The sequence below is a fragment of the Rhamphochromis sp. 'chilingali' genome, assembly GCF_963969265.1.
Source record: "Rhamphochromis sp. 'chilingali' genome assembly, chromosome: 22".
In the NCBI taxonomy this organism is placed as follows: Eukaryota; Metazoa; Chordata; class Actinopteri; order Cichliformes; family Cichlidae; genus Rhamphochromis; species Rhamphochromis sp. 'chilingali'.
Window position 1 is genome coordinate 9,637,581 of NC_137950.1, and position 27,620 is coordinate 9,665,200.

A 27,620-nucleotide genomic window follows, 5' to 3' on the forward strand; every position below is an offset into this window, starting at 1 on the left:
TGTGAAATCAATAAAAGGATCAAGTGCTGCATTATCTTTAGTTACATTGATGTTATTTATTTATGGTGAAACAGTGGTGGAATATCGCTGTTGCTTTCGTATGAATGACGCGGACATACCTGCGTGGCCACGATCTAATCCTGTTTACATAAAGTAAACCTGCTCCCCAGCAGGTTTACGCTTACGGCTCTGTTGCTATGACAGCAAGTCCCGGATGGGCTTCGGGGAACCGAACGATCCAGGATCACGCGAAATCGTCAACAATCTCATCCAGCTAACTCACTTAGCGCGGTACGAAGAACAGGCCCCAGGACTGAAAAGGTTATGTTGTGGTTTGAATATTGATATATGGCATCTTAACAGATACCAGACGGGGAGTGTTCCGCTCTTAATTTATTGCAATATAGGCGCTCTTTGCAATGAGCTAATTTTATTTTGAAATTCGTTTTATTTTGAAAACCAGTTTCAGAAAGTGACAGGATGTCAGCCATGTTTGTTTAGTTCCTAGCGGATCACATGTGGGGAAATTTGATCCAGTGACATCTGCCTTTTGTTTGTGCCATCGACACCACCGTCTGTAAGTTTCATTTGTATTGAATTGTAGGATTGTATTTTATGTATATTTTGTGGAAATATTTGCTGTAGATGAATACTTTAGTAGCTGTGTGCTAACGCTAATGGATGTGTATTGGAATCTAATTTTGTTGTGCTAATGATGCTAGGTTAATTTTAGCTATGTTATTTGTATTTCAGTTTTACTCCATGAGGAAATACTCACTAATTAAAAGGAGTTGGACACTACATCCTGACTTCGCGCGTTATTTCGAGTGGAGTTAGGCTACTGCTGAATTGTGTAGCGTACACACACAAGGAGAGCAGGATAGATACGATGTCACATGAATGTGGATATTACCTATATGACCAAAATTGGTTTAAGATGTTGGCTTTGTTTTTGTTTTCCACCTTTGGAGGTTGTCACTTGGTCATTCAGCTGTCGCTTTTTATTATGGGCATTCTAAGAAACTATTCCTAAAGAAAATCTAACAAAGGGGGGTTACTTTATTAACTTGGAACACCTGCTTCCAGAAACAGCAACTCTGGTAATGCTTTTACTGTGAAAACTGGGAAAGTCACTCATTAATGGTTGTTACCTTTTGTTTTTCAAATCCAACAAAGTGCGACTTAAAGAAATGTTCCCTTCTGTGTAGAGTCATGCACAAAATCCAAATGTATGGAAAACGTATGTGGAGGATTTTTTTTATTATTAGTACACCACAAGACAAGGGTTAGAAAACATCTGAAAGGCCGCACAAATCCATCTCCAGCCCATCTTTCACTGATCCGTCATCACCACGAGCAGTGACCTTAGCAGAGGCTGCAGAGGTCAAACCACGCTGTCCATCTCCGTTACTCAGTTCATGAATAAACAGAGGCCAGTGTATGGGCGTACACGTCTGCTAGGGTGATTACACGCACGCAGAAACATACGCATGCATGCTCAAACATCCTCGTGCCGATTCCACTGGCATAATTAGAAACATTTGGGATCATTTGCAAAGAGAACACAAGCTCTGATGGGATCCAGATGCACTACTGGGTTTCACTGAAAATACAGGAACCCTTATTTATGAGGGGCCTTTGCTGGTTCCTCACTCAGGGAAGTGTGTGTGTTTGTGTGTGCTGCCCAGTTTGTTCATATACTAAATGGGTGTTTGGGAGCAGATCATCCGTATTCAGGTCATACTTAGTTTAATGGCTTTTGTTTTTGTGAGAAAATGAAGGTTTGCATTTCTCAAAATTTCACTCAAATTAAAAAAAGAAGCAGTTAGTGGATCACAGAAATGCCTGATGACGGTTACGTCCCTCTGAATGATACTTGTTACATGTTACTTCAAGAGGTTTGCTCCAGTCATCTTCTTGTTTTGATGTCACCAAAATGTTTGCTGTGGAGAAAAATAAAACAAACCATAACCATTATGAACTAAGTCATAACACAAGACTCAGTACTAGTGATCTCTGGTGCAAGGCACAGACAGTGTTGTTACATGTAGCACAATGCTTCCACCTTGTGGATAAGATATGAACAAACACTTTAAGATCAGTGGGAGTTGATAGATCTCACAGTGGGGTATTGGCAGGAGAATTATGATGACGCGTGATAGCCCCTAGCAAGCTTCTGGTACAGTTTTGGAGGGTTTTGGTCGATCTTCTTATTTAAATTGGTTGGTTTTCTGGCACCAACCAAGCTTTTAAGCATAGTCTAAAACTTTTAATAGGGTTGAGTGTGGGGCTTTTTAAAGGTCAGTGTTAGTCTGCCTTATCCATTCCAAAACACAATCTACATCAATAACATTATTATTTCTCATTATCCAGACACTCACCTATACATCAGATATTCTGTGCAGACATAGCCATACTGTGTCTCCAGCCTCTCTGCTCTTCTATCCCGTCTTTATTTCTTTGAAAAACAAAGATAAACTTTCATTATTAGTTAGAAGCACAGCCTCTTAATCTAATAAAAGTTACATTCCTTCATGTCATGGCACGTTATGTAAGATGTTAGTGTTAGCAACATTATGCCAAATTACAATGTTAGTTATGTAAGAGCAGTGTTTATCCCTGTGGACTATCAAACACCATTAAATAGACTTTCCAGTGTCTTTCTGACAGTGATAAAAAGTGACCGTGTAATCACATATGACAAAACTCCCACAGGCTTTTTATCACAGTGTTGCTGTCAAGTCACATCAGCTGACCCTGTGGAACATTCCTGACCTTTCTACAGTGTTGGAGTCCATTTATGAGATCAGCTTAATGTTCCTGTCAACTGATCAAAACAGCTTTATCGGCCGTTCTCCCTACAGTCTCCGTCGCCACTCCCTGCTTTGTTCTAAAGCACACGGTTGCTTCAGATGATGCTGGCGAAGCAAGACGATGAGGTCACTCATGAGCCAGCGAACTGATCAATTGTAGGAAGAATCCCTGGTAAACAGGCAGACAAGTGGGTGAAGTCGGTGCATGTAGAAACGTGTATGTGTGTGTGTGTCAGAGTGCGTATTTACCTGGTGGAGGACGACAGAGGGTCAGCTGGACTTCAGGTGGAGAAGTTTTGAAAAGCTTTAGCACCTTCTGCAGGATAAATAGTTGATAACAAACAAAAATGCATGCAGATATTTTTGAGATTTTAATCATCGTATATACTGCATATAAACCAAGTTCAGTAGCATTCATACATATAAAATCCATCGTATCGTAAGGCTATATCTGATTTGAATGGAAGAAAATCAAAGCCCACTAACAAAATTAGCAAACACAGATGATTAAGCTTAAATGGACGGTTCACACCAAATTAACAAATCTTCCCTCTTGCCTGCAGTGCTGTTTATCCTACAGATTGTTTTGGTGTGAGCTGTCCACTTTTGTAGATATCAGCTGTAAAAATGTCAGCCCGCTCTTGAATATAACAGAACTAAATTGTACTTGCCTTGTGCTGCTCAAAGCACCAAAAAAGTACATTTGAAAAACTCAGCAGTGATGTCTCTTTCCAGTAATCATGACCCAGTTACTCAAAAAGATTCTCAAGTAAATCTCAATGAACATCTACCACAAAATCTACAGCCCCAAGGATGAATTTGCATTTGCACTGCCTACTTTAATTTAGCATCTCCACATACTGGATAGGACAGCTCCTTGAGCGACTGGCCATTGATGGCCAGCAGGACATCTCCCTCCTGGATTCTGCCGCTCTGCTGAGCAGGCTGACCCGGGAAAAGCTGCTTTATCCAGACGAGGCTCCCAAAATCTCGGGTGGGCGGGTCCAGCTCACACATCAAGAAGCTGAAGCCCAGCCCACTCTCATTCTTGATCAGAGTCACTTCCTTGGTGTTGTCTTTGAGGTCGAGGATAGGGCCAGTAATGGGATAATGATAAGGTGAAGCATTGGAAGGGCAAAGGAGAAGAAGAAGGAAGATAGAAGAGTGTGTAGTAAATGCCTTCATTCAATAACGTCTCTGTTAATTCATGTTGCTTAAATGCTTACGAATATGTTACACAAACTCCTAAAAGTTCACTTATTCACCTATTCCTTTTTCCTTTTTTTCCTCTCTGGAAGGATTATGTGATAGGCCAGTCTGAATCTGTATTGTTTGCTCTTCAGTCAAGTCAGAGTGATGTCTCCTGTTTTCCCCACTACACCTTTTTGTGTAACAGTTTTTGTAAAGATAGTGGTCCAAAATCCCTCCTGACTAACTACATGAAACATCTCATTGATGTGCTTGCCATTAAGCATTTTGTATTAATTTTGTATTAATGTATTAATTTCTAAACCTGAGCTGAGGTGTCGTACCATCAGTAACAAAGCTGTACTCGTTGGGCCGATCAGATATCGTGTTTAAAGTAGTGCTCACAGATGAGGAGCTGTTGAGTCTTAGCTGGCTGGTAGATGAACTCAGGCTCGGATTGGATACAGTGCTGCTGGTGTCAGCAATAAGAGAGACCCTGGGTAGGTTGACCAACTCCCTCTCCACAACCAAGGACACTACCTATGATAGAAGAAGACAGGACAAGATTGGGATTTGGTTAAAAAAAAGGGGGGGAGAAGGAGATATGAGAGTAACAAAAGGAAAAATGTAAATGGATGGCCACGGTGGAACAGAATTCAGTTTGATATGAAGCAAAAAGATGAGACCGAAAACTGACAGGATAAATCCATTTGCAGCTGGACTGAAATGGAATTCATGTTGGATTTCTACTAATGTGGCTCAGTCTGGACGCTGTGCTCGCTCATATCTCATCTTTAAGTGTCTTTGGAGACACAATGACCACAGGACGTAGAACTCAAATCCAGAATCATGGAAGTGAACTAAATCCATCTTTATACTGTCAGGGTATTATAGTTGGCACCATGGACAGCAGCAATAGACAGAGTGCAGCACCGGCACTTTAGTGAGAGATTATTTTAGACCTTACTTTAGATCGCTTGAGATCCAATAAAGATACAAACTGTATCTAATATGAAGGCAAATGATTTTCAGGAGTTTTTCTGAGTCTGAGCACACAAATCTGATTCTATAATTTTGGATAGTTCATCATGCAGTAGTTGTTTCTCACATTGACATCCACAAATCCACATCATTAGTATGGCTAAATCATAAGTCACCATCAAATGCAGACACTGGTAATCCTTGGTCCCTTGTAGTCGCATTTCATGAATTTACCTCCCCAGTTTTACTCAAGCACTCCACAGCCTGCTGGTAGGTGAAGCCCTGGAAGTTAGTGCCGTCGATCTCCAACAGTCTGTCACCTGAAAATGAAAGAGTTAAGAAACAGTTAACTCTTACTATAACACTTCTTCCTTTTACAATTACAAATGTGTGATATTGTAGTTTTGACTCCTTTGTGCCTCCGTGTTATTTGCTTTTGGGTTGTTGGTTTTTTTAAATTTATTTGATTAAACCATTAGGTTTTAGCATTGCTTGATTTAACACAGAGTGTAAGAGATGAGAGATGAGATAGCCTTTATTTGTCAGTTGCAGTTGCTCACAACCGAGATGACAGACCTTGCCGACCGTACATACAATACACAAACATCACATTGGGGAGACAGGTCAGGCTAGGTAGCAAGGGGGAAAAAACATCGAAATGTGTAACACAAAAGGATAATCCAGGAATGCACAGATATCAACACACCATAACACAATAAAACACAGACAAGCAACATAGGAGAGTATTCCAGTGTGTACAGCTGATCTGGGACCGCTGCAATCTTCGATTGCGCCTCCAGCTGATCCGTTGTCCACATCGGATGGGAGGTAAGCAGGAGGCGTTGGATTCGGGGGAGGGAGGGTGATAGTGAGGGCGTGTCAGTATCAGTGTACATGTTTCGTGTGTGTGCATGTGTGTATCCCGTGTTCAGCTGAGAGAAAGTGTCACCACGCCCGGTTAAGCGAAAGTCAACAGTCTCCAGTGGACCCAGGTGGCCTTGAAGGAGGGACAAAGAGTTCTGACAACAATCCTGTTATCATGGGAAGAATTTGTTGTTCCAGTCGGCTTCAACCTTGGCAGGACTTCAGCTGGCGCCAGGGGGGCCGCATGAGTGAAGCTGATGAATGTTTGGGTTTAGTGCGAACAACTGCATCCAATTTTTACAGTTGGTCTAATGTCCATCACTGGTCACCAATTATCTCAATTCCCGTTGTTCTTCTCCAAGATCTTATCCATATTGCGTTCAAAACACAGTCTGAGTACTCAAAGCCCTGCTATCGTCTATCATGTCTGCCAGCCTCATAGGATTTTGAACAGCTGTAGCCGCTTCTTGTTCTTCGATAAGCCAGCTCCAATCAGCTCGAACTCTGTTATCGTGGTTCCAAATTGGTAGATGTCGTTCATTGTCCTCCGTCGAGAGTGTCGCCAGACACACGACGCAACCGACCATCGAGTATCCGGCAGCAAACGTCTCCGCAGGACAATCGGGCTCTCCCAAGCCTAGCAGGGTGTCAATTCCATTACAGGAGCAGTTGATCAAATCCATAATTCTTTAGGTTTTAGAGAACAAGACTGGGAAACTCTTTGAGGGTTAGAGTTAGACGAGACTAGACAAACACATAGAAGCAGCAGCAGGGAAGATAAGAGAGGGAGAGGGAGAAAGATGTGTCCACCTCTTCCGAGAGCCAAAGAACAAAAGAGTGTAATACCTATATGCAAACGTCCATCTCTCTCAGCAGCCCCTCCTGGAACAAGGCTCTTGATGTAGATTCCTCCATTAGGAAGGTTAGTGTTGATGCCACCCTAAACCATCATTAACAGAAGACCTTAGTTTAACTTGATGACAACATAGATATATTGATAATTATACTGTGATATACTGATAATAAAGTTGCTTAAAAAGTTTATTTTGAATAAAATAGGAGAGCAACCTCTGTGATAGATTCTCAGCATATTCCAGTCAATCTGGGTCAGTCTCTTTGCAATGGAGAACTCAACTCAGCTGACTGTCAACTGGTTGTATCCTAGTTATTTTCCTAAATCGTCCATTCTGCGTGTTTTTATTGAAGAACATTTAAGGAGCTTTAACTACAAAGTACTTTACAGTGTCGTATTGCTTACTTTTCCAGTGCAGATCAGGTCAAGAAAGGTAACTCTCTCTAATCCTGTCAGACCATAGATGTTAATAAGATTGGCTGCAGTCTACTGCTGGAGATGAGCTGCTGTACTAATTGTCCTCCATGACTGTCAAGCCTAATGTTTTTAATCGAATTATTCTTCTTAACACGTTAGTTAGATGCGTACAGGCTATTGAACGCTAATACCAAAAAAGCTATTTTCAAAATCTCACTTTGTAGTCCACATCTTAAAAATGGGCAATACCCTGCCCAATCTGTTCATTCTATATTCATTCATGTCACAAACTTACAGATATGCTAATGCCCAGATTTCCTGATATCTTCCTGAGCTCCATGCTGATCTCTTCCGGCTTCACGCAGTTCATAGATGATGACAGAGAACAGCTATCCTGAACATAACACAGACATTAACAACACAAAGTTCAAGCTTCATCCTTACCTCACCTGAAGTATGCTTAAAGAAGGTTGTTAAAGAGATATTTAGCAATTAATTGTGCAGAATTATCACAGTTTAAATCCCTAAACTGCTTGGATGTTACCTGTGTACTGAGAACTCGAACTTCAGGGGGGAAGTGTAGTTTCTTGCTGGTCTTTGGCGTCATCATGACTGACACAATCTCATCGAGGCTATCATCTCTCGATCGTCCATCTGTCATTAGTGTTGTCTGGGATATATATTTTCTCAACCCAGGAGAACGACAATTATTACTGCTGGGACTGATGGGAACTGTGGATAATGGCAGCGACACTGTAAGAAAGAGAAACAGTATTCAAAGAATCGTAAATGAAAATGTACAGGATAATTTTGCAACAGCAAAGATGGTGGTAGTGCAAAAACTTTTTAAACCCTACTATAAGTGAAAAAAGAAGGGTTTAAAAAAAGTAGGGTTTTTTAAATTTATCTAAGCTAGCTAGTTGCTAGAGAGCATATGGGAGAAGGACGCAACCCATAACAACAATGCTCAGTGGCTATTGGACCAAAGAGCAGACCATGTCAACCTTCCTGAAAAGGGTCCAGTGACCATCACAGTGGCATATATCCAAGAAATGGTCCCAGTGTGAAGAATTACATCACTAGGCCCTGATATAATTCATGCCTACTGGCTGAAAAAGGCTGACTGCACTCCGTGAGCATCTGGCAGCACAAATGAACCAGCTGCTTGTAGATGAGAGACACCCGGAATGGCTAAGTTGAGGCCGGACAGTCCTGATCTCCAAGGACCTCCAGAAGACAACAGACCCATCCAACTAGCAGCCAATAATCGGCCTCATTACCACATAGAAGCTCCTGTCAGGCATCTTAGCAGCTATGATGAACAGGCACATGGTTCAATAAATGAGCGGGACACAGAAAGGAATTGGCAGGAATACCAGAGGGGCAAAACATCAGCTACTGGTAGACCAAGCAGTCGCTCAAGACTGTAAGACCACCGCCTGGATTGACTACAAGAAAGCCTTTGAGTCAATACCCCACACATGGATGCTGGAATGCCTAACTATACAAGATCAACAGGACCATGAGAGCCTTCATCAGGAACTAAATGGCAGCACTAATAATGGCGCACGATCTGATATCGTCGTGTTGGTGTTGTTCCCAGATTAACATAGTAAATGTTGTTCCAGGATCAGCATTGCAAGTGACCAGTCAGAATGTTGTGATGTCATACTTTTGTGACTTCGGGAGAAACCGCCGTAAAACAAAAAACTGTACTTAAGCTGCGAGAAACCACCTCTGTCCGCCGATCAACGGACCCTGACCCTAACCCTTTAATAAATGCTAAGCAGAATTGACGCCCAGCTGGAAACACCTCACGCAAGTCGAGCTGCCCGAGATTCACAGAATTTACAGAAAATGTAAAATTTTTGTGATTTATATCATTATCGGGACAATAGATATCTTATATCAGGATATGAGATTTTGGTCATATCGCACAGCCCTACAGCACAGGAACAAAATCTCGGCACAAGATCCATAGAGGCTGAGATCTACCACACCAGGCAAGACCCCAGGTGTGGGCTGTGTAATGCCCCACATGCCCTAAAGACAATCCAGCACATATCAGCAGGGTGCAAGATGCAGGTAGGGCATACATGGAACGCCATACCAAGTGACTGGCATAGTACACATAACATGTGTGCCATGTGTGACCTGGAAGTCCCGAGGTCAAAATGGGTAGTCAAGAATGACCGAGCTAAGATCCTGTGAGACTTCCAGGTACAGACAGACAAACCGGTGATGGCTAACCAACCTGCCATGCTAGTGGTGGACAAGCAGAGGAAGATGGCTGTCGTGGTAAATGTAGCTATACTGAGCGATAGCAAAATCAGGAAGAAGGCTGAGAGAAGAGCTCGAGAAGAAGTCGGGAGTGAACAGTGATCCCAGTGGTAATCGGAGCCCCCTGTATTGAGTGCTTCTGTAGTCTCTTTTTGATAGCTAGGTCTATACAAGCTAGCACATGAACTGAAACCTGACTAGTAACAAAATAAGTCTGTTGGGTACTTGCTAGTCTTGCAATCTGTCATCAAATCTTCTTGAAACTCTTGGACAGAGCAACAGTGGGCAGTTTCCCATTATAAATACTTATTTTTTAAACAAAGTTAAACAGAATCTGCTTGAAAAAATATTGCTGGTTTTAAATAAGAACATGTAATAAAATTATTCATTTACATTGATCTGAATCTTAAAATCTTAAAGTATACAAGCCATTTACGTAATCCTGTTTTATGTTTCTTTTTTTTAGGACTTTAAATGTAAGGCAAAGCAGAAAGAATGAAATGCTAACACATATTAACACTCTCAGCATTAAGTCAAAATGGAGACTGCGGTTTCAAGCTTTTTATAGTGACAATGGAGGCTGGAAGGTGGAATCAACAAAAAGCTGAAATGTTGCTAGCAGGCTAAAAGGTAGAAAAAAATAAAAACCAGCTGAATCCTCAATATTACACATAAAAGTGGTCAAAGGTCACAAGTACTCAAGTATTATTACACACATACAGTAACCACACACACACATACATCCATACACACATGCACACAAAGCACCTTTCGGCTGTGAGATAATAAGCTGCACCTCCTCTGGGCTGTTTTGCATGACCTCTGCTGCCTCGCTGAAGGTAACACCTTCCAGGCTGATGTGGTTCAGAGAGATCAGACGGCCACCTGTAGGCAAAGGTCATGGTGAAATTAAATGGTGCTAGTGTCCAGTGACAGTACATGTACAGACTACATGTGACCTCAAACACCCCATAGACACCTCAAGTGCCATCTTTGTCCTCCTTTCTTCTTACATGCTACATATTCTCTGCATCATTTTTCTTAGAATAAAAGACGATGCTGGATGAAACAGTCAGCATAATATATTGGAATCCGTTTTCCTTCTTTCTAAGTGTTTTATGTGGTGTTACTTAACTTTAAGTAAAATATCCACATGAGTCCATACCAGCTCTGATGCGTCCATCTTTATCAGCAGGTCCACCAGGCACAATAGAGGCTACAAAGATGCCCAAATCATAACGCCCTACTGTGTCCTCGCCAACTATTACTATACCTGTAAAAACATAAACCAGATGAACAGAGAGTTTGTTGGGTTGAACATATTCCAGAGGAACCATCTGTCATGGTCCTGCGACCATGACTCAGTGACTTTATGTTTATGTTCTTTATTGTTATTACTTTCATTATTATTCATGGCTGTTTTGGGATGGTTTGTGTTTGGGATTTTAGACACTGGGTTCTGGGTTTGTGCTCCCTCTGTTGGTCCCTGGTGTTAGTGTTCCCCTGTCTCGTCAGGTTAATCAGGTCCAGCTGTTTCCCCCACCTGTGTGTGATTTCCCAGTGTCTCTTCGTGTACTTATAGTGTGTGATTTCCTCTGCTCCTCGTCACGTCGTCTGTGTTCATACCTGGTGTAATCCCCTGCGTGCTCTCCCTGCTGTTCTCCCTTCATGCTCAGGTTTGCTATTTCTTTGTGTAGTTTCTCCCAGTTAGTTCATCCTTAGTTCTGTTTTACCATCCCCACTTTATATTGGATATTATCAATAAATCACCCTCACACCTGAATAAGTGCTGCGTTTTGAGTCCTCCTTCCGCTCTCCACACAGCCGCTGCCCCGGACCGTGACACCATCACACATATTTATACAGAATAGTACTAATATGTAGCAGAAATGGCACAGTGATTGTATCTAACATGTATTAGTTATGTCCAGCTGGTTTTGAAAACAGCATTTTATATATACAAAGTGAGTTTAGCTTACCTAGGCCAAGCTTTGGGTCTTTCTTTAAGGAAACACATATAACTTCTCTCTCAGATGGTGTCCCCAGTTTAGTTGGAGTTTCTACAAAAAAATATAGTTTAACAGTGGAGTTAACATGTGGGAAAAGCAGCTGTGTTTCAATGACTTGATGATGGAGCATTGAATCACAAGGCAACCAACCAGAATTAAACATTTTTAAGATGCTGCTCTATCATAAGAGTACTTGGTGTAAACCACCTGTCATATGTCGGTTAAAGTGGCTGAAAGTGTATTTGGTTATATAGTGTACCTTGGGCTGCTGGCGAACCACAAGGGGCTTCAGATCCACTCCTCTGAGAGCACGATGGTGAGAGCATAACACTGCTGCTGCGCTGACTGCTAGAGCAAGCATTAAATAAGAAACACAAAGCACAAAAAAATTACCCGTGGTAACTTCATGAAAGCTTTAATATCTTTCCTCTTCTATTCACCTGTCTAGTACACTTTTATAAAAATAATAATCTAGATAAGGATTACATAACTGCAGGAGAATCACTGACATTCTCACGAAAGTATGGGCCATAAAAGCCAATTGCTCCTCTGTCGTTGCTACAGTTATGAGATAAAAAGCTGATGACCCAAAACATTACGACCACCACTAGTTGGTAGTCACGTTGCACTACCAGCGCAGCTCTCACAAACCAAAGCATGGGTTTCTGAAGCAGTTCTGTAGCATTAGGCATCAACACGACAGCAGCAGATCCTTTAAGTCCTGTAAGGCGTGACTTGGATCAGCATTCTTCCAGCACATCCCCCAGCATGCTCTCTCCAGTTGGACGTTTGTCCCTGCCTTAGGTGTCGCTGCCTGTAAGTACTCACCACAAGCCTTGCTGTTTCAGAGATGATCCAACCCATGTGGCTGGCAGCAACCAGTTGGTTCTTGTCAAAGTTACTCAGCTCTTAACACCTGCCCATTTCTGCTGCATCCAACACATTTCCTACAAGAACCAACTGTTCACTTATCATCTAATATATCCGTATATATTAGATGCTACAACACGATCAGTGTTCCTTAAGTGGTCATAATGATTTGGTTCATCTGTAAATTGAATGTTCAGTGCGGGAAACAGCGTTATGCTTGTAAAAACCGCTGGAAAACAAAGTACCTTTGCTCGTTGAGGCGCTGCTGTTTTATGCGGGCCTCGATCTTGGCTGTGACATCATCATACAGCTTGGTCATGGACTCATTCTGAGGCGTGGTCAGACCGCTGTCATCCTGAGGGGTCTCAGAACATGAGAAAGACTTAAGCTGGCTGCTCTGAGCACGGCACACTGCTGCGTACTGCACAATATTGTCCTCTGGAGAACAAAGAGGCAGAAGTCATCTTTAGTATTTGGACAGCAGAGTAGACTTTATGGTTGTGTTTTTGTTAGTTTCTTGGTGTATTTCTTCACTGAGACAGAGTAACACTGAAATAACTAACCTGACACCAGGCTGTGGCTTAGCTGACGGGAGTTCATCTCATTGTTAAACTTGTGTTGCGCTGAACAAAGGTTACAAAGGTATTTGGCTATCTTCGACCTCTCCGTGATGAACGTGTGCTTCTTCTTGCTGCCCCGGCACTCTACTACAAATTTATGCTTCTGCGGAAAAATGAAGGAAAATTTTCTAGACCATGAAAGGAAACCGTGTGTCACTCCCATAGACTGTATAAAACATGGAGGAAGGTTCCAAGTCTCATTCCTAATCAGCAGAAGGCAACTACTCTGGCTGCAAAGAGATGTCTGGTTGTGTGGAAGTCTATGGGCAAATGGCCCTAAGCTCCTTTGATTCATGCTCTCAGTAAATATTTTCCCGCTAGGTTTACGGTCTTAATAACTAGTTTGAAGTATTATGAAAGTACTTTTTGAATTCCATTACTATCCAGAAGGATAACTCAACAGGTTGAGCTTAAGGTCCGGCCAACTTTGTGATGGACAAGCAGCTACCATGAAAGAGTATGGTTTCAAAGACCTAATACGGTGATAGCCAGAACTTATTGAGACTTAAGAATAGCTTAGCAAACAACAGCTCCATCCTTTACACAGAGTTTATGGTCACTACCAACCAATGGCGAAACCATTACTTCACTCACATAAGACGAGATGGTTGCTGTGTCCCTCCAATAGAAAGTCTGAGCAGTGGATCTGCTGCCATCTTTCACCTCATAGACAATAACACCTTTGGCACAAACCCCAAGAATAATCTCTCCATCTGAAGGCTTTTTCTCTCGTGTCACACGGTGGAACGAAACGCCGTACTCAGGCAATTGTTGACACACCTAAGAAAACACAAAGCGGTAACCACCATTTCTGTGAGACTAACAGTGGTCACAGCTATGAAGATACAGTAAAACACACTGCATCATTATTTAAATATTGTCACAATAAAGACAGGTTTGATACCTTGAGAAATTCAAGTTCTGATTCGTCGGTGAGCATTTGAGCATTGTTGGTGTGAAGTCGCAACAGCTCCCCCTGAATGTAAGGCAAGGCACATTTCTCCAACACGCTCTTGGAGACATACTCATCAGGGCGGTAGTAGCCCCTACCATATACCTGCAAAGAACACCAGATAACAGACTTATGTTAATGCTATTCAAATAATTTCTGAACAGAATTAAAGGATAATGACATCATCAGGATCATAAGCTAAACAATAATAATCAAAATATTCACCCCAAACTAAGGGTATGATGGATAAGCAGGATCTATAGAAGCACTCTACCTGGATTCCAGCTTGATCCAATCTATATATGAGTTACTAACTAACTATAGTGACGGCATATAACTACATTCTAACTATAGTTTAGCTTCAGGTACAGAACCTCAGGCATGGAGTCTCCATACTCCGTCTGCATGGCCAGACCTCCTAGGTACAGAGCAGTCTCCTCATGACAGGACAGCCTGTCCTCCAAAAGATCTCTCCTAAGCTGGAGGTAATACTGGTGTCGGGTCTGTTTGTGCCTGATGGAGAAGATCACACACACTCAAAGGTTTCTCCCTCAAACTAGGGCTGTTGGCAATAATCGAACAGGGAGAAAAACAACATACAAAAGACGAGAAATGTCGTTGATGAAGAATTTGACCCTGAAGAAAAGGACAAAGGTGGCAGTAGGCACTTTTTTCCAGCTATCTGGAGCAACTTTAGAAATCTTGGTGTCGTTGTCCACAAAGAAAAACTCATTATCTGACCAGAGAAGAGAGAAAAGAAAGAAACTTTAGTGACTTGATAACGTATCAGTTACAGCATACCAGCACCACACAAAAACGTTTACCATCAATGTAAGCAAGGCCGAAGTAGAAATGCTCCACAAGGTTGAAGTGAGCCACAATCATGTCAAAGACGTCTCCTCCTCTGGATTTCACCTCGCACCTGACAAGGATGCTCTGGCCATTCGGCATTACAACACTCAGCTCTCTTTGAGTGGTAGGAGATTTCCCTTTCTTTGACTGCAAAAATAGAAGTTTGAGAATATCAGATTTTTATCTGTCTAATTAATCTAAGAGGATTGACGGGTCAATTTTGGTTGTAGATGAACAAAATAGATTATGAAAGATATAATTTTTTAGATGAATAGACAAAATATTCACTTTGCAAAATATTACTCTTCAGAATTCTATAATGGATATTTTGAAACTAAACTGATTAATATTCCATTCAACCAGAGACCAATGCAACTGAGGAAAGCACATCAAAACTGTACTTGAGTAAACACATTTAGCAGTATTCTAGTATTGTGTGTCCTTGAAAGAAAATCTCCTAAAATATCAGGACTGTACTCACCACAATGGATCCAGGAAGTTCCAAGACAACCAGCGGCTCATCCAGCACTCTAATAAACTCAGGACCCATGTCCTGCAACACAGGAAAATGGAGAGGAAAATATAGTGTCCTTAAGTAAGAATACTCATTACATAGAATGGCACTTTTCAGAAACATATACATATTACTGGATCATAAGTATTAATCCATTGTTGCTTGTATATCTCTTTAATGTTCTACGTGTTCATCATTCTTATTATTTGTATTTGGTTTTGTGGTTTATCTATAATAATGTAATTCAGCTGTAAAATAATAAGTACACTTTAAGGTAAAGGGTACAAAGCATGACATTTGTAATGAAAACGTAAAAGCAGAAAGTGGCACAACAAATACAAAATACAAGTATAAATACAAATGTATTAAATTTAAACTTTATTAAAGTAGCTGGGACATGGGGGAACTATGGTACCTTGTAGATACGCCACTGGAGGGTTGTGAAACTGACAATTTTACTGTGTGATTGTGATACACACAGGAAGTGGTGTCCTACTCAATTTGTTAAGGGAAAAAAGTCTGGATGGCGGCATATGTTGCTCCAAATCCTTATCCCTGTAACCCTTGTTCCTTCTCTAACCTATGCTAACAGAATATCCCATATTATTTTAATTTTTTTACTTTTGAAGACTGTTTTCTTGAGTCTTGGCAATCAGTGAACAAAAGAAACAAACATTATAGCTAAAACTGAAAAATGTTCTCATTGTTGAGAATTTTGCCTACTTTGTCTTTCACAGACTGGTGAACCCTTCACTGTCAGCTTTGAAAGGACCTTGTTTATCTTGGGTGCTTCTTTAAGGTCAGTTATGTTTCTGATTCTGATCAATCTAACAATCAAAACCTGTTTAAGTCTGAAATCCATTTAAAAAGACCATATTTCTCAATGTGTTGTAGTAATAACTAAATATATAGATGATTCACAAATTACATACATTATCACAATTATTTTGGGAAACATTATACTATACTATAATATAATGTCACAAATGCACTCACCTTTACTTTCTTATCATTCAGACTCATTGAGGAGTCAAACTGTGTGAGGGATCTTGAGTTGGCATTTCGATTACCATCCATATAAGGACTACCGGGGCTGCGGTTCAGCTGCTGCCAGCTGCCGTACCTCTCTATTTGCCGGCCTCCCAAGGGAATCCTGGGGAAAATTAGATTTCCATTCTCAGTCTGATGGCAGGTGAGATCCGTCACTCATGAGATGATAGCTTGTGCACACAGGAGTAACATTTTGATGGAACTAGCTTTGTTAAACACTCCTTTGGGATTTGACAACTCTGTATGGTTTCTATGTCTTTTTTAGTTATTTTACCACACCTTATTTAAGCAAATACATTTCACTGAACATGCCCACCCGTGACGCAAACAAAATAGGATTTAAAATGTGGCAGAATGCTGTTATAAGATGTGTAAAACACATTTCATACCCTGTGGCATTAGCTGAATAAGATACCCCCGAGAATGTTCCGGACATCTTCTTCTTCAGCGACCATGTCGAGTTACTAAAAGAGCTCCCTGAAAAATAAACATGTATGTCACATAAAAGCTGAATATTATTTTTAAAATATGCTTCTTAGCTTTCTTGCAGGATAAAGACTGATACCACTGATGTCTAACATGTAGTTAGCTTAGCATATTAGCTTAGCCTGGAAGCAGGGACAAGCTCTGTCCACGGATGATGAGACTTCTGTGGCTCATTAATGAACACATTTTATATCAAAATCTATACTTTATCTATACTTTAAAAAAATATCAACTTTTGTTGGTTTTAAAGAATAATGTAGTTAGATTTACTGAACAAATTAGGTTTTCTTCAGTTGAGTCCTTTGTGTTGTTTCAGTGAAAAACTGCACCCGCGATCCTCACAAGGACCAGCAGAAGAGAATGGATGCATGGATGGAGGTTATGTAAAGGTTAGACTGTGTTTTACTCAAGAAACTTGTGACCCACCTGTGCAGGCTTGCTCTTATTTATTTTTATCTCTTTATACTATTTTAATTTGGTGTATACTTACTTCTGTACTGTAAAGCACTTTGTGAATTCTGCTCTTAAAAAGCACTATATAAATAAACCTTACTTACTCTAAAATGCTAAACTGATTTACTGAAAAGCCATTGAGTTAACCAGCCACAGTATTCTGCTGAAATAACACAAATGACTCAAGTAAATTTATACTGTTGCTTGGGAGTTACTTAACACAATTATGTGTCTCTAGGACAGTAGGAAAGGGGATTTCCTTCAGGGGGCCCCGAAGGAACAACATAACTTTCTCTCTTTTGTTTAATTTAATATTTAGCATAAGTTAACTCAGCAAGCAGAGCAGTGCACACAGTCAGGAGTCAAAATTGGGACGCTGGCACTTGACAGCTAGCAAGCTGAAAGAACGTAGAATGACACAAATCAGTGAGAAATGACAAAACTCTTAGGCTGTGTCCCAATTCAGGGTCTGCACGAGTACTATAAGTACAAGAAGTGCGGAAGTGAGAGGCTTGTGAAATGGGACGGTCTACCCTTCGCGCTGTTCAGGTTGCCTAGCAACCATGATACTAACCGCAAGAAATGTTTCATACAGCTTTGTGTGACAGAAATGAAGGAGAAAAAATGTTTTGTTGGTCATTCATTTTTGTCATGACATCACTTTGATTAGTTGAGTATCTGAGGCTGAGACCACGTGACTGTAAAACATGATTGTTGGGCTTCATTCCTGTACTGAACAGTCATTTCAAGATTAGTTAGTAAATAACAATTAGCTAATGTTGGTCATGAGACTAAAATCATCTCACTGTGGTAATGTAAATATAATATGGACAATATTATATGTATTGTCCGATTATTATGATATATATATTTGTAGAGGCTTTAAAACCAAGTTAACACTGAAAGTCACTAATGTTACATAACTTTGCCGACATGTGGCCAACAGCAATGTTTTAATGTTATTAAACATTTGCACATAAATAAGTGACATCCTATTCAGTACTTACTTTTAACAGTTCACTCTTCGGCCGCTCCCTCCTGCAATATTTTGCGGCAAAATTATCCACACCCACCGCCACGCTATGAATTGTGGGATATATGGGACCACGAAGCGTGAACCGGACCATGCTTGATATTTGGGGAAATCAACGGCGCATTTGGAGTATGCATTTGAAGTACACTTCGAATTGGGACAGCCGTCGTCGCGTGGCGGTGACGTAATCGCACTTAAAATGCGTACTTCAAGCGTGCAGACCCTGAATTGGGACACAGCCTTCGTGTACCACGGAAAATGTTAGAGAAAAGTGGGACAGACCATAAAGCATGACTCATCTGAAGAGTACCTGTCCTATCAGTGCCACTAGAGGAGTATTGGTTCAGCACCAATCAGCACTATAGTTAGGACTGACATCAATCTCATGCTATTGTAAAGCATTGTTAGGTAGTGTACTTTGACCAGACCTTTGACAATCAACATTAAACTCTTTTTTTCCTCTTCAGACAAAGTGATAACTGATGAAAGACCTGCTTTCCCCCTATTAGGTGGACCTCAACTAGATCTACACTTTCACTAATGAGCACTAATGAACTATACCTGCTGATTGCAGCAGCTTTACATTTAATATACAGACATGAAAGTGCTATTGTTTTTCTAATGATTTAAGCTAATAAGACTTTTCAGAAACATTACATTTGACAATTAGAAGCACTTTCTCACTGTGTAATCTGTCCCGGACCACTTGACTGCGGTCTGTTAGCTGGGATCCATTATCAGCCATAGAGACGTGATCAGCCTGTAAAGAAATCATTGTCAAACTCAAGGAAACAGAGTTATCACAAAAATCAAAACCAGACATGATCTCAGCTAACCGGCGGAGCTTCAACCTAAACACTTAACCACTACTCACCGAGTTTCTGTAAACATCCTCCACCAGCTGCCTAATAAGACGCTCTGCAGGAGGAAGCATTGAAGCCTTGTGGTGTAGCTCACAGGTTTCCAGCACCGTTAGCAGGTCCGTCCTTCTCAACATCATGTCCTCGCACATGCTCAGTAGCAAACCTTCCAGCTCAGCACTTATTTGGACTGGCTGTGGAGAAAAATACAGAAGAAAAGCAAAATGAATGGCACGCAAGTGCTAAGAATAAAGAAGAATGAGATTACGGGAAGATATAAGAGGAGGAGTACCTGGTTGTGAGGTAGGTGATAGTCAACACACCAATAAAGAGTCATCCCCAGTGAGTATACAACCATCTGAAGAGTAGATACACACCAAATACGTGACTACTAAATAAGTTAACCTGAGATTTCATTGTTATCTACAATTTAGAGATTATTTTTTTTAATCCTACGAGGTATCATGCATGATTTCCAATTATGGTTTTTCTTTTGGTCAGTGCAAGATTTTCCAAATTTAGTCAGCTGCATATTTAGCAAATTGGCCACAGCTGTGCTTGTGGAACATCTGTTTTTTGGAACAAGCACGCACTGCAATATAAAAGACCTCAAAGCAACAACAACACACCTTTTCGACTGCAGTCCTCGAGGAGGCGGTGTGACCCTGCTGGACTTCAGGGGCTGTGAAGGAGGCCACGTCTTCATTTCGAGCACAGCTTTTGAAGGCCAGACTCCCGTTGGCTGAGAGCAGCACTGAGCCTGGGCTCAGCACGCTGCTCATGTTGCCTGAACCTAAACGGAGAGCACACCACAAGCTTGTCACCAGCTCGAGAGATTTGATAAAAAGAGATTTCTTTGAATAAGATCATGCTTTCAGCCACAGTGTGTTTGTTATTGAACATTACTTTTGGACTAGAGAAAGAATATCAGAGATACTAAATGTAACTTTCAGATCTGAAAAGGGGGTCAACGAGAAGGTGACTTCTTTGGGCTCATGGGGAAAGGGCCCTCAGTTTAAAACATCAATAAACTTTCATGTATGGAAGCATTTACAGTCTTGGTTGCTAGTTTCAGGTCCTAATAATTACAACATGATTTTCATTTTGTACATTATGAGCTCCCTTAGCATCAAAAGAAAGAAAAAGTAGGATGCATACAGCTGCCTTACCTCCTAACTGACAAATAGTTAGTCTATGACTATGAGTTGTCCCCTGGTTACTTTGTAATCATCTACATCGACCGTTTCACATCGAAAACACCATGGCAAACGTGAAAGGTTTCAAAATGGGACCTCATACACTAATGAGTACAGTGGCTATATCCATCTTTATTGTACAGTCTATGTTTTAAATCAAGCCCTGTCCTTAAACAGTTGTGAATTTGGGAAGGTGATGAAGGAAAGTTACCTTTTTTGGAGATTTCGAGTAAGGCATCAGTGGTGGCAAGAAGCAGACACCAGACCTCATCCTCATCCAGCGGTGAGCCCCGGGCCTCCAAAACCTCTGCCAGGGTCACAAACGTACCCATACTTCTGGGATACTCAAGCAAAAGAGACAAACCCAAAGCACCCCATTACCAAATTTTTATTTTATTGCAAGAGAATAAGGCTCTTTGTTTCCTTATGTTACAACGTAAAAGTTCAGATGTTCATCTACACTACATTTTGTGAAATAGACTCATTTTAGATGAAATACTCAATCAAATGCCATAGAAGCTTTCTGAAAGTTGATTTTTCCTTTTTTGTGTCATTAGAATTATATTTAAATGAAAGCTCTTGTGACAAGTGCTTAGCGTATTTTCTTAACAAATCATACTGATATGCACATCTGAAGATTAAATGAAAGATAAGGAAACAGAAAACGTTAGATGTTGTAAGTGTATTTTTGAATCAGTTTCTTTATCAGTGCTAACTAAGAGCCTGCTGAGCTAAGCGTGGTGATCAGCACATTTAAAGCACTTATGTGCGTAGGTTAAAGGATTTCTGAAGTGCTAAATTACCTTGAGAAGCTTCCAGTAAGTGAAAACATCCGGTGTACTGAGCAGGAACATGAAACACGGCTTATTGCTCATCACTATTATCAATTTCCAATCCTATAAATTTAATATATGTATTTTAAACAATACATACTTAATACAGTTCAGGAAGATATGCAGGATGGGTCACAACTGAACACATTAAAATGCAATAATCCTTGATTTTTACCTGCTTATATTTACTTTAACATTGGCTTTAAAGTTCCTAAATGTTAGAAAATCATATAAAATACATTTTGAGTAAGTGGGATTTCTTAAAGGAAAAAATTGGCATTACTAGAAGAAGTGCTAGAAAGGCTTTCTTTCGGTTAATAGCCAGAAAAAAGGCAAAGCTTTTGTTCTTGGACTCGATCAGAACAGCCCTGCATGACTCACCGTTGGAAAAAAATGCATCTTATGCTGGGTATTACTGTAGCCCCTCAGTCTTTTTATCTCCTCTCACTTTAAGACCGCCCATCCTAAAAGGCCATCTTCTTCTGATTGGCTGCCTGTCAGGAGGGTGGGGCTCTCAGCATCTCTCACTGACATCACACAGACTCCAGAGCAGAAAAAAACTGTCTGAACTTGAACCTTTAGTGCTGTCTGAAGCCTGAGTTTATGGCTTACAGGGATTACTTGTACATTCTGTAACGTCATTATTTGAAACTTTGGCTATTGTAACAGTACGCCATATGTATATGACAGAATTTAAGGGAAAGCACAAAACTGATTATACACAATTTTTTTTTTTTTTACAAAAAACTTATCATCATCAGCAACAACAAACCTGTCAACAAACTTTGTAGCAAATAACAAGACGAAGGAGAAAACTAAGTTACTATTTCATTATAGTACAGGGAATATAACAAGCTGTAATGTAACCAGATTAACAACCTAAGACATTTACACAACATTAATAACTTATAAGGTTTCCTGCTTTGTTGCCACTGCAGTATAATAAAGGAATAAAAGCGGAGGCATGGAAAGTTGTCGAGGCTTTATATATTGTTTTCACGCTGGTGTCTTTAATTTACTATATTTATTCATTCAGTTTATTTTTAGGTTGTGCTGGTGGCAGGTTCTTTGGCTGGACAGAACTAAAGTTTGGCATACAGTTTATTCCATGACCTTCCTGACACACGAACAGCATTAAAACAGTGACAGAAAGCAGACAAGATCGATTGCCAAGTAACCCAAGCTCTGTTAATCAGGTTACGTGTGCTTTGATTTAATTCAAGATGACCTAGGGTCAAGCGTCTGTGTGGAAACAATTTTAGTGGCCCTTTCTTACAACATGTCTATTAAAGCCAGGGCGGTATCCCAGTCATCCACCATGCACAATACCAGTAACAACTGGAGAACTGAAGAAGCTTAATGGAATGCAACGAAAATGCCTTTCATTTTTCCTGCAAGTCATGTCAAAAAAATTCAGAGCTGAACACGGTTTATTGTTCATCGCCACTGTCATTTTCCATCCCTATTCTCGAGATAAGGCAATGCTGAGTTTCAAACGATCATCTAGGCAGCTCTTAAGGCCCTTTGCAGACACGATTCCAATAAGTTTGGGCTGTAAAAGGAAATAAATGATGCAGGACTTTTATTGTACATTGCTTCTTTACTGCAAATTAAGCACTTTTTTTTTTAGCATGCTGTTCTCTCCCTGCTGACCACTGCAAAGCCATGCCCAGGTAAAGTATTTTTCAGGCAGCCACTGCCTCACACTTGACCTTTTGGAAGTCAAGGGTGGGTGTTGCTTAGTGATCATGTATAGGCGTGATTGGGGATCAAGCTGTCGGTCCTCAAGTGTATACATGACATAACTGAAATTCTTGCTTTCTGCAGTGAATGGTGCACTTTTTCAGATATATGTAGAACTAACGTGTTTATTTCTTTAAATAATGTCGTTTTTTCTGTTTATTTCTTCAAAGATTTACTTAACCAAACTAGCTTACTCCATTGGGGTGGCTGTGGCTGAGGAGGTAGAGCACTAATCAGAGGGTTGTGGGTTTGCATGCCAAATATTCTCGGGCAAGATACTAACCTCAAGTTGCTTTCAGATGCATCAATCAAACCTATACTTTCAAAGTAGTTTTACCCAACACTGAAAATGCCTTTAATGAAAAGCCCTCTTTTTTAAAGATGTTTTATTGGCATGCAGACACATTCGTTGACACAAATAAGGCAAAGTACATCAGTTGATTTAAAAATCACAGCTCCAAATAAAAACTCCTGCAGAGAAAGTAAGTCACTGCATTGCTGACATAAATGACAAAAGTCACAGTCTTTCTCTTCACACAGAGCACATGATGAATGACTTCAGTTGCTCTGTGTCACTTACACACAAACAGATAAAAATGAAGGCGGCTCAGTAAAATACTCCTGTTTTTCTTATTAATAAGCTGTATCTCACTCACTGTGTGTGGGATTGAAATGGGTGTTTTCTGCCTTCCTCAACCGCTCCCTGTTCTGCAAACTTACCAGCACTGTTCTAGAATAAAAAGTGAGTAGCTATAGCAGCTGACACAAAGGATAAAGTACAAAACATGCTGACTTTTGGTGACAAACTGTGTGACTGTACGCAAACACACACTTTTACACTTTGTCGGATGAGCGCTGCTCAGGCTATAAACGATAAAATCTGCATTCCACGCATTATGGAGCCTACCTTATTTCATCCAGTATCTGGAGAGATTCTTCTTAAGTTCCTTTCTCTGAACCTAATCCTTCCTCCTCTTATTCATCCCTTGCTGCCGTTCCACCCACCTCTCCCTCATCCCGGCGCTCCCGTCTGGCAGCTCGTGACACCCCAGTCATCTCCTCATCACAAGAAAAAGAACCCATAGCACAAATTTCCCCTGTGCTCGCATCTAATGACGTGGCCCTCTGCGTTTTCCCTTATTTTCTACTATTTTTAGACCGGGGAAACTAAGAACATAATTGGATTTGCAGGGCAAGCTAACAACAGATGGGGCAGCAAAGCACCAATCCATTGTAGGCAGCACTGTGTTAATCTGATGCTTCAACTACTAGTGACACATTAGGTTAAAGCAGGAATAAACACAGTGTGTTCATGCAGCTACTGACAGCTTCATGTGACTTCTCTAAAAGTGATTTTCTGAAACTTGGATTTATGCATCTGTGGACAGGCAAGCATTATGTTTCATTGGGCCCAGGTTCTTTTGTTTAAAGTATGCTGACAATCTACATCATTAGTAGTCAGCTTTGCGTTTAAAAACTTGCAAAATAACAACTCGGTTGTAAATCATGTAGGTTACAACCTCGGATACCTCAGTACTATAAAGTCCTGTAATTAGACAGGCTCAAAAGTTAAATATTCCTTGAGAAAACTGTGCCATTTTGGGGAGGCAGTTTTATATATTTTTTTGTCTGCTTAATTACTTCTTTTATTACCCTAACATATGAAAGAGCACTTCGTAGAGACGTCTGCATTTCCCCCATTCTCTGCCAGAGTAAGCTTTTTTTTTCTATATAGACAACAGGATGAAGTGTGGAGACAAGGTACTGACAGGACAAGGAATGGAAATTGATTTAATAAACTTACTATAATAAAAAATGGATAAACAGCTAAATAAAAGAAGGTAATTGATGTGTAAAGCTGTGTATAATTATATATTAGAAAATGTGGGGCTGGAATGATAAATATTGCAGTTCATAAGCTATGAAATAGCGATGAAATATTGAAGTCCACTGTGTGATTTCTTATTTCGAGGTGTTGATCTGACAATTGGGCATCACTGATTAGCGCTGCTGCAGTGAGCAGGTCAGTGAAAATGGCAAAGAAAGATGGAGATAGTGAGCTGTTGTGTGAATCTTTGTGGTGTGAGCCCGTCTGTGTACCATTCTCTTACTCAATGGGAGACTGCCTCTCCAACACCAAATCTGTGTAGGGTGCTGAATAAAATGTCATATGTATTTTACTTATACATAATTTAATTATATGTATGGGATATATGTTGATTTTGAGGCCTTGATAAGTCAAAATGTTACAAAGTATGATGCTATGGACCAACTTTTGTACTTTTAATGAAAGGTTTTTATCTAGAAAAGTAAAGCAAAGGCTACACCTCATAAAAGTAGTCTATAAATACCTTTAAATTGTCATTCAGGACAAAATTATTTTCATTTGGCGCTTTAACATGTATAAGTTTAACTGGAATAGTTATTTTTTATGTGAACCTGTCTTACATTTGCTTGATAGCTAGGTGTAGAAAACAGCTATAAAACTGATAATACTTTGTTAGCGCTATTTTAAATGTTACTCGTCACTTTTGTATAACGTTTTCAGTAGAAGATGAGTAGTTGTACCTTTCAGGTTTTTAAATAACCCTTTAGCAAGTAGTTAACATCCACCCATTCCCATTGAACGCGACATCATTCCAAAACGTTGCAAAACCGTCGCTTCCGCTTTGCAGACGTAGCCGCCGGGAACGCGCAGGCGGTTTTGAACGCCCCCTGGTTCTCATTGTGCAGCCGAGGAAACATCGGAAGGTTTCGACGACGTTGGTATGAAATGGCAGAAACTGCCTGGGTCGCGGAAGCACTGAGACTAGGTTGCGTAGAAGCTACACATGTATCTTGCGGTGTTCCCAGCCTGCTAGTGTGACGAAACGGGAGTGTAACCGGAGGGAAGAAAGGGATTAAAGCGCTGTTTTCCTCCTAAACACCGTCCAGCTTGTGTCTCCGGCAGCAGGCAGCGAGTGGCGACTGCGGGGTCGACACTGTTGGAATTAACCAGAGAGGGGTGAGCTCGACATATGGATTTTTTTTCTCCCACTGAGACATGTTTGACGTGTTATTGTCAACTGCTGGGAGGGGAACGGACAAATGTGGGTCACACACGTTACTCTAAATAGGTGTCACCATAACGTATAGGGTGACCAGCACCACAGCAGGCAGGACAGGTCTGGCCTAAATGGTACAAGGCAACCAGAGTGAGCGGCTACACTGGGAAGTATACCTATCCATGTCATTAGCACAGCTTACACCGCCAAGCGTGAACCGGGTGGTGTCACAGAGGTATAAAAGTATCAGGCTCAGACTGCAGTCTTTGTGCTTGTGTGTGTTTTTAATGTGATGATTTAACCTGCAGATTGACAAATGTACTCCTTTTTTTGCCAGTTGCATCAGTGTGAGAGCATTTCTTAGCTCCTGTCTTTATTATAAACAGGGATGAGATCAGAGGATTGTGTGTTTCTTATCTAACACACGAGATTATTAGCTGTATTAAGAATTTTATTATATGGCCAAAGTTGGGTTAGGCAGAAATCACCCCAGGTTGCAGCTTGTGCACTCAATATGTGCATCTTGGTTACACTGAAGTGCTTCTGTCGTCATATTTGGGCGATGCAGCTCTCACAGTGCACTGCACATTGCTAGCGGGGCTTTTGGGAACAACCTGCCAAGAGGACAGGGATGGTCAGGCCAAAAGATCCAAGAAATCTGATTCCTGCACCAAAAGCAAAAGGTAGCCTGCAGAGCCAGGATTATGAATCCACATCGAGCCCACTCTGACATCTTGATACTGAAATGTCCGAGGGATTATAAGCCTCTTAACTTGTGAATTTTACCATGGTTTCAGCTGATTTGTGTTGTCTTTTTGTGACAACTGTTTGTATCTAGACACCCATCAGCAGGCCATTTTATTAGTAGACACAAGTGTGTAGCATCATTTTTTTTGGAGAGTGGAGTCATTGTTTGACATAAAACCAGTCATCACGGTAGCGATGCAGTGCTCGTCCTGCTTTAATTCTTCTGCTGGGACCAGCCCTAACACAAATACAACAATTAACCCAGCACGTCACAGTTCAAACAGTCACAGCTGAGAGCAGAGACGGTTGTGCCTCTCTGCACTTTTAGATTATGGACACAAAAGGTTGGTCCATATTGCTTTGTTTTTGCCTCCAGAGGCCCTAATATCATATACATTAACCTAAATAAATTAAGCTTCTTAAAAGAAGGGCCCAGAATTTCTGAGCAGGAAACGGAAACAATCATTTTTTTGTATATTATGAATTGTGACACGTCCTCTTCGTTATCTGCAACATTTTACACACTGCTCTGGTCGTCTTTGTTGTTTTCAGACGTCGTCTGTGATTTGACATCGCTGTCACAGTGTTTGCTACTACAGTATTAAATAGTAATGTTAGACTGTTATCAGTTATGTTTACATACTTGGGTTGTGGACGTGCAGTCTCATATAATGCATTTATTTACTGTAAACAGCATGCTGATAAGACACTTAAGCGGAGCCAGTTTAAAAATGCTAAACTAGCCGACAGGGTGGGGGGAAAATCCAGTCTGTCAGCAGCTTATCCAGCTGCCTGGTTCGGTACCTGTAGATTGTCACCATTCTAAAATTTTCATCATCATCCATGAGCTGAACTTCTTATATGTTGGCGACAACAATGATGATGCTACCTGCAGGTCCTAATTGAAATAGGCTTTCAGGCTGTCAAACAGTGCACTCTTCAGTTTGTAGGAATATTTTGTG

At 40.7% G+C, this 27,620-nt stretch overlaps 2 protein-coding genes and 1 long non-coding RNA gene across 5 annotated transcripts in view; 2 read left to right on the top strand and 1 right to left on the bottom strand.

Annotated features, from left to right (window-relative positions):
- Positions 1-478: 478 nt before the first annotated feature.
- On the top strand, positions 479-17,360 carry LOC308390625. Its single transcript, XR_013970466.1, has 4 exons — positions 479-577; positions 15,951-16,012; positions 16,231-16,405; positions 17,066-17,360. It is a non-coding gene; the product is annotated as an uncharacterized lncRNA (long non-coding RNA).
- Positions 2,776-25,534, bottom strand: frmpd2 (FERM and PDZ domain containing 2). Its single transcript, XM_080872816.1, has 28 exons — positions 25,436-25,534; positions 20,503-20,627; positions 19,725-19,888; positions 19,388-19,453; positions 19,110-19,289; positions 18,920-18,995; positions 16,653-16,740; positions 16,210-16,366; positions 15,181-15,252; positions 14,672-14,846; positions 14,448-14,583; positions 14,222-14,360; positions 13,800-13,952; positions 13,490-13,675; positions 12,839-12,998; positions 12,521-12,713; positions 11,665-11,753; positions 11,376-11,456; positions 10,562-10,669; positions 10,165-10,281; positions 7,661-7,869; positions 7,412-7,510; positions 6,693-6,786; positions 5,217-5,302; positions 4,346-4,541; positions 3,675-3,889; positions 3,063-3,129; positions 2,776-2,982 (listed from the first exon to the last, which is right to left on the bottom strand). The coding sequence occupies exons 2-28, from the start codon at positions 20,621-20,623 to the stop codon at positions 2,945-2,947; spliced, it is 3,465 nt and encodes a 1,154-aa protein (XP_080728942.1). The 5' UTR covers positions 20,624-20,627; positions 25,436-25,534; the 3' UTR covers positions 2,776-2,944.
- A 67-nt stretch (positions 25,535-25,601) lies between these two features.
- The window catches only part of mapk8b (mitogen-activated protein kinase 8b), a 36,683-nt gene continuing 34,664 nt past the window's right edge, over positions 25,602-27,620 (top strand). Inside the window, exon 1 of one of the 3 annotated variants that reach the window (XM_080872822.1) lies at positions 25,602-25,871. The gene's annotated coding sequence lies outside the window, so the exon portion shown is untranslated. The remainder of the gene's footprint in view (positions 25,872-27,620) is intronic. The other 2 variants (XM_080872821.1, XM_080872823.1) reach the window with 2 other exon arrangements.

What these genes read in the sequence shown, in the direction of transcription:
- frmpd2 (XM_080872816.1), bottom strand. Translation starts at nt 20,623, where the DNA reads ATGGGTACGTTTGTGACCCTGGCAGAGGTTTTGGAGGCCCGGGGCTCA. An exon ending in CAGAACTTGAATTTCTCAAG is followed by an intron (nt 13,676 to 13,799) that starts GTATCAAACCTG and finishes GTGTTTTCTTAG; the next exon opens with GTGTGTCAACAATTGCCTGA. An exon ending in TTCGAGTTCTCAGTACACAG is followed by an intron (nt 7,511 to 7,660) that starts GTAACATCCAAG and finishes TGTTATGTTCAG; the next exon opens with GATAGCTGTTCTCTGTCATC.